Source organism: Austrofundulus limnaeus, unplaced genomic scaffold, assembly GCF_001266775.1.
Source record: "Austrofundulus limnaeus strain Quisiro unplaced genomic scaffold, Austrofundulus_limnaeus-1.0 Scaffold703, whole genome shotgun sequence".
NCBI classification, from domain to species: domain Eukaryota; kingdom Metazoa; phylum Chordata; class Actinopteri; order Cyprinodontiformes; family Rivulidae; genus Austrofundulus; species Austrofundulus limnaeus.
In genome coordinates this window covers 194293-201194 of record NW_013953105.1, presented here as the reverse complement: position 1 = coordinate 201194, position 6902 = coordinate 194293, and the positions used below count along the sequence as shown (strand labels likewise).

The 6902-nt window shown below is 42.0% G+C and overlaps 1 protein-coding gene across 2 annotated transcripts in view; it reads left to right on the top strand.

Moving 5' to 3' along the window:
• The window catches only part of plekhg5b (pleckstrin homology domain containing, family G (with RhoGef domain) member 5b), a gene marked incomplete at its 3' end in the record, with an annotated part of 114095 nt that overhangs the window by 47808 nt on the left and 59385 nt on the right, over positions 1-6902 (top strand). For both annotated transcript variants that reach the window (XM_014027953.1, XM_014027952.1), the window contains 1 exon segment: positions 2437-2513. In XM_014027953.1, coding sequence (XP_013883407.1) covers positions 2437-2513 — 77 coding nt within the window.

Below are 6902 nucleotides of genomic sequence, written 5' to 3'. Positions count from 1 at the left end.
TTTACACTCATCTACTGGCCAGGACTCTACAGTTTACACTCATCTACTGGTCAGGACTCTACAGTTTACACTCATCTACTGGTCAAGACTCTACAGTTTACACTCATCTACAGGCCAGCGGTCACTCTTTCAGGGATGAAGATGTTCTCATCCTTGATAGTGAGGAACATTGGTTTGACAGAGGAGTAAAGGAAGCCATCTTTGCGAAGAAACATCCATCATTAAACAGGGATGAAGATATCTGTGTCCAGTTGTCCCCTCTTACTATGCTGTTATCACCAGTATGACTCCGCCCCCTGTAAACAATAGGCGACCATCATGGCACTAATGATTGTTAGGCTGATGGTCCTCTCTTGCATATGAACAAACTGTTGATTGTTGTCATTAACCTGTTTGTCCTCCATGTGGAAATACTGTTTATGTCTGATTTACCTGAAACTCCTCAGACTGAAGGAGGAGAGACGAAACGTTTCAGTGAAGAAGAAACTATCCAGAGGATCTGCTCAGCTGTTGGACCTTGATTATTGAGATGCATCAGAAGGTTTTGCTTGTCTTTCTGAGGGTGGTGCATCCTTCAGTAGCTGTCTGGGTTTATATTCTGGTTCTAATCAAAGACCGGTCTCATCAGTCCCAGCTGCTAACAGACTGTAGACCAGCTGACCTGGTCTTTCCCTGTGGGCTCAGTGCTTTGATCCAGTTCCTGTTTTCCATCTTTCCTCCAGGCATCCCTGACCTGTGAGAATAGTTGACTTATTCGGCTGTTTTTGTTCCATGTTGACAGATTATTGTTATTGTTGGCCTTAAAGGTCAGCCACAGAGTGACTTCATGTTCTAGCTGCGCTCCATCTCCATCACTGAGGATTTACTAATATTTCAGCGGTGAGATTGCAGTGAACAGGTCATCTGGCCTTACAGGAGGGGCTTAGACCCACCCCTAAGGGCTTCCCTTCGTTGCTCTTACTTTCCTTTCTCTAAACATGTGCTCTGTGTTTTTCTCATTGGACAGACCAATAAATATCAGTGCACTCAGTCTGTGTGTTATGATATTTTTATCTTTTGTGTAGATGTAGAAGATGAAGTTGTAAACTCTGCCTTTCATCAGACCCTCCGTGCAACTCGCCGAGTTGATTCTAGGTCTTTATTTGACACAGGTGATTTGTTGCTGCGCAGATGAAAGCATGGAGCTTACCCTTACCCATGATGAGTGCTCTTTACTACAATAACCAGAACTGGACTTCCTCTCATTCGCTCGTTTTGTTTCCTGACTCTTTTAGTCATCATTTCTCTCTGATCTCCTCCCAAAAACACACCCGTCCTTTTCCTTCTGTTTACCTTTCCTTTAAGAAGTCTCACTAAGCAAAGTTCTCCTTTTGAAATCTCATTTCTTCTGCTTATAGTAGGTCTCCCTACATTTTTAACACTTCATTGTTATCTAAACACAGACAGTGGCTTTTAGTGTCCACAACATGTTTTACAGGCCGGCTAAGAGAGGTGTGTTAATGGAGATGACTTGGAGAAGATTTGGTGTTTTTGTCAACGTCAACTTTATTTCTAGAGCACTTTCAAAAGCAGCAACCAACTGCACCAAAGTGCTGTACAGTAATCCTAAAACAACTGATAAAAACATACTGATGTAAAAACAATAAATTAAATAGACAAGACACATAGAATGCAATGCAGAGAAGCCATAACTGGAGTTATATGATCATGTTTCTTGGTTCCAGTTATTAGTCGAGCTGCAGCATTCTGAACCATTTGGAGACGTTGTAAAGACGATTGGTCCAAGATTTTGTATAAAGAGTTACAGTAATCTAACCGTGTAGTAATGAATGCATGAATAAGTTTCTCAAAATCTTTGAAACAAAAACTTGATTTTACCTTTGCTAGAAGACGTAGATGAAAAAAGCTTGATTTCACAACAGCGCTGACCTGCTTATCCAATTTCAAACAACTGTCAAAAATGACACCAAGATTCTTAACAGAAGACTGATAAAAACGGGCTAGAGAACCAAGAATTTAGTCAGGTTTAGTAATAAGGTTCTTTTGCCCAAAAAGTATGACTGGAGTTTTATTTTGATTCAGGTGAAGAAAATTTTGGTTCATCCATGAACTAACTTCAGTTATTCTGTTAGAGACTGTAGGGAATCATATTTATCATGCATTTTCTTTATGGGCATGTTTATTTGGACATCGTCTGCAAAACAGTGAAAAGAAACATTATATTTCTTAAAAATGTGTCCAAGAGGCAGCAAGTACAATATGAACAAAATAGGGCCTAAGATTGAACCCTGAGGAACTCCGTAATTTAGCTGTGCTGCAACTGAAAAACGATGATCAATGTGAACTGAGAAACTTCTATCTTTCGAATATGATGAGAACCAATCAATGTTTTTGTGTTGAAGGAGATGTCAGCCTGAGCCATGTGTTGTGTTTCAGATGACAAGCCTGTCCAGGAGGAGGACTGGGTGCTGTGCCAGCATCCTGAGTGTCCTGACCACCGGAGGGCCTCCAAGGTAAGCCTCTTAAAACCACAACACGATGAATTTACTTTAACACCGTTTTGCATATTATCGTGCTACAGACTTTCTGGATGTGATTTGTCACATCTGTCCATGAGATAACGTTACAACTAGCTGCTGTTTGGACTGAACAAAACCTAAAATTTAATAAACCAAAGTTCTTAAATTCCTTCTGCTGCTTCAGAAGTTGAAATATATCTACAGTGAGAAGGTCTTGTTCCTTGAATGAAGCAGGTTTGGAAATGAACTTTTTGATTAGCTGTGGTTGATGAAGCTGTAGGAAAATGTGTGTTGTTCAAAATGGTATGTCTGAACAAACAGGAATCCACTTGGATTTCTTCTTAAAACTTTATTCTCAATCTTCTGACTCCAGTCAGGTTCAGACAGCCCTCAGCAGGCCTCGGTGTAAGACCTTGAGCTGAAACAAAACAAAACAGCTGCTCTGCTCTGAAGCAGAGACTCTGCAACACTGACAACTCCTCTCTGCTATAATAATGAATTGAGCTTATAATGTTCATCTCTTCCTGGTTACAGACATCAGAACGTAACTCATTCTTGTTTAGACTAAATAAAGAAGTGACAACTTTTCTTCTTATTTAAAACCAAAACCCCTTCATAGCTCCACCAGGTCTTATTTTCCTGAGCCAAACTGGACCTGAAATGAAATGTTTGGACAGAACAAACAGGTTTGGTACCTCTGGTTTGAACAATATTTCGTCTCTTGTTTTGTGCAGCAGCAGAGGGGAAGGTGACGCAGAAACCCAGAGCTGTTTTTGTTCTTTTAGGTGTTAAAAGGGGTGTGGGTCTTGGGGGGGGGGTTCTGTGTCTGACCACCAGACTGTGAAATGAATTATTCCTGTGAAGCCACTGGTTTCTGAAAATGGGAGTGTGTCCAGGAGAAGAGAGGAACCTACCATGATGTCTGAGTTGTTTTGGCTCCGTGTCTCCCCGCTGCCATTAGAGCCAGGCATCAGACAGACTCCTCATCGAGTGGAGATGTTGTCTCCCGCCCTCCTCTTTGTGGAAACAATCAAAAGGGAAGATGACAGAGAAAAGATGTTGAATTTAGACAGCTTGTTGAGAGGGAGCGAGGGTTATATTTAGTTTCTCTCCATGGCAACTGAGAATAATAAAGTAGGAAGAAGAAGAAAGAGTCGCCTCCTTCACTGTTCCACACATCGAACCATCAAACCCCACAAAATCACAGGAGACTGCTCTCATGTCACACACCATCCTGGTTTTACTGTTCAGAGTTCTGAATGAGGCCTTCTCCTGGGTCTGGGTCAGACTGGATAAGATTAAGAGGATCAGAGATGAGTTCAGAGGCTGGATGTTTGTACTCCAAATTGTTGAAGAACCCATGAACTAAAACAGCTAAAAGAAAAAGGCTTCTTTTCCCATGAGTTTGAAGATGAAGCAGTCTTCAGGATCTTTTGGGACTCACCTTTGCCTTTCCACGTTTTCCCTCAAAGGATTCAATTTTTCTTCTTCTCTGGTGAAATCAAACAAAAATAACAGAAACTGATCATTTGATTTGAGAARCTCTGTAATTGTTCCTGTTTTACTTCGTCCTTGTCCTTTGCGCTGTCTTCAGTGTCAGTTACTGAACATGTTGGAGGGTCCTGACTAGGGTTGGGTATTGAAATGGGTTTATTTCAATACCGTGTTTACTGTTTCAGTATTGTATTCCTAGACAAAAGCAACTCCCTCCAGGAGGAAATTTGCTGTCAGTCAATCCAAGAGTTAATCCACGGGCATAATTCTGCTGATGTTAAAATCATAAGCGTGCTGTGCTCGCTTCTACCCAAACCACCGAAGAGGAGGTTCTGAGACAGTGTGGCTGTGGAGCGCGTTTGGAGAGACACATTCGGCCGACACCAAGCCGAGACGAACCGCATACAAGAGAGTCCATGGAGATTGTGTGCCGAGGCTGTCACTGTTAACAGTGAACACCAGAGGGCGCAAATTAACAGCTTTCTTTGAGGCACTGAAATAAAGCATCGAAGTTAGAGCTGTGTTTCGGTCTGTGTACTACTGTGGATGTTCGCCCCGGTGCCATACTGGAACCGAGTTTCGGTACCCAACCCTAGTCCTGACATCACTGACAGAACTGTAGATGTCCTGTGTGAGCGTTGAAGCTGAAGCTCCAACAAGACCTTGTAGGCTGGTTCCAGTAGTCCTGGGAAGTAGTAATTTCCCTGTTCCCATTGGTAGATTTAAACTGGAATGCCCCTTCCAGTGGTAATATTCCACTGGTATAGTGGAAGAWATGAAACTGACCTCAGTTTTGATTTCAAGATGGCGGCTACTCGCAGCTTTAGAAAGTTAACTCTGTGACTTTTACTGTTAATTATCTTTCTTGATATTTTTGTGCATGTTTAATCACTCGCACAAGTGATGTTTTCTGAGCAATACTGTACGTTTTAAAATCATTTTATTTTCTTGACGTACGTAGTTAAGCTCTCTTTTGTCATTGTTTATGATGTAGCAGTGTTGTTGTAGCTATGTTAGCGGTAGCAATACAATCACCTGTCGGCTAATTTAAAATGCAGTTTCATCTGGTTTGTTGGGAAATGACRTCACTACCAGTTCCTGGAATACGATAAATGGAACGCAGCATGAGTTCCAGCCTCCTCCATGTAAAGAAACAAAACATCTCTCCTGGCAAAATAAATGAAAATACACCTCAGGTCATTGAATTCATAGTTAATAGCTTGCTCCTCCAGACATGCAGACCACCAGAATTACAGACATGCAGACCACCAGACTTTTATTGTGAAAACAAACTGCAGCTCAGTTTGGCCTTTATGATGCAGGTGTTTCACTTTCAGAATAAAAGACCAGTTGTTTTGTTTTTATGTTCTGGACGTCCTGAATGACAGAGTTTGCACCAGCATCTGATTCTGATCTGTTTATGTTCATTTATTGATTCTTTGGTTTTCTTTGCTTTGAGAAATCATTTTTTAAAGTAATTATTTACAAATCTTATATTTCATGACCTGTTTGAACTCACAAAACAAGCAGAACACATTGTTAAAGTACATTAAATCTGTATTTGAGACGAGTCATCAGGACTTCACACCGTTCATCCTGATGAGCGTTTGTTTTGTTAACCTTCACGTCTCTGCCTGACCTCACAGACGGAGACTACAAGATGACACAAGTTGATCTGTTCTTCTGGGGAGTTTGTTGAAAAAAGAAGCTGAGTCGTGTTGGATTTATTGCTTCCAGGCAATGAAAAGTCTTTTGTGTTGTGTAAGAGTTTTTGTTTCTGGCTGCAGCTCAGGAGTTGAACCATCTTTAAACAGCAGGGGGCGACGTTTCTGCAGCCCTGACCTCCAGGACTGCTCCGCTCTTTCTTCTCCTCATGAACTCCCTCAGATGAGTCAGGAAGGAGCACAAATATCCCTCCACTTTCACCCTCTGCACCCAGCAGACAGATTTAAACACATGGAAGAATTTTGACTCAAAGCTGAAGAGAGGGGGTGGGCGGAGTTTTATATTTTAGAGTCTTTTATTTTTCCAGACTCTCTCCTCCCATCGTATATCAGCTCCCAGCAGGACTACTGGTCTTCTAGTCACAGCAGGACCGCCCGGGACCTGGGTGAGTTCACCTGCGTGGTGATTTACTGACAGCCTCCCAGGTGTCGCCCTGCAGCTCAGATCTGTCACCACATGACACAGAAAGTCCAACACAGGTGTTTCCAGGTGCGTCTCTGTGACGGGTCAGTCTGAAGTTAGCTGCTGTGATTCATTTCTCATGACCCTGGTTAACATTTAGAACCAGTCTGAGCTTGTCCTCTGGATCCAGACTGACAAAGTCAGGCTTATTACCCCCTGATTGTCCCCACCCCTTCAGCTCCCTCACAGCTTCAGCTGTAACAGGACCAGACAAGATCACTCAGAAGGTGTGGGTCGCGTGGTAACGGGCCCCTCCTGTTCCAAACAGCTGGAGGCGCTGATGTACGAAGAGGAAAGTTACGGTTTCGTCAGAGACCAAAGGGATGAGGAAGTGTGTGTCAGCTGCTGGTGCTGCCTCTGTCGGTGTGTTTCACTTACACAAGACTGAAGGAAATAAAAACCAGCGAGTCAAAGACGTGTCTGAGTAACTGAAGTGGAACAGATAAAACTTCAGAAGCAGATGAAACAGATTTGATGAAAAATGACAAAACAATCCAAGATTTACACTGTAAAAACTGTCCACCTAACCAAGTTTTAAAATCTTATTTCAGCCAAAAAGTCTTTTTGATCTTGTTTTCAGACTGATTTACTAAACAAGAACTAATTGTGTAAGAATAATAATCTTGTTTTCAGAATTGTAAGATTATTTGTCTTGTTAGCTTGAAAATTTGACTCATTCAGTCAAAACTTTTCTGCCAATGG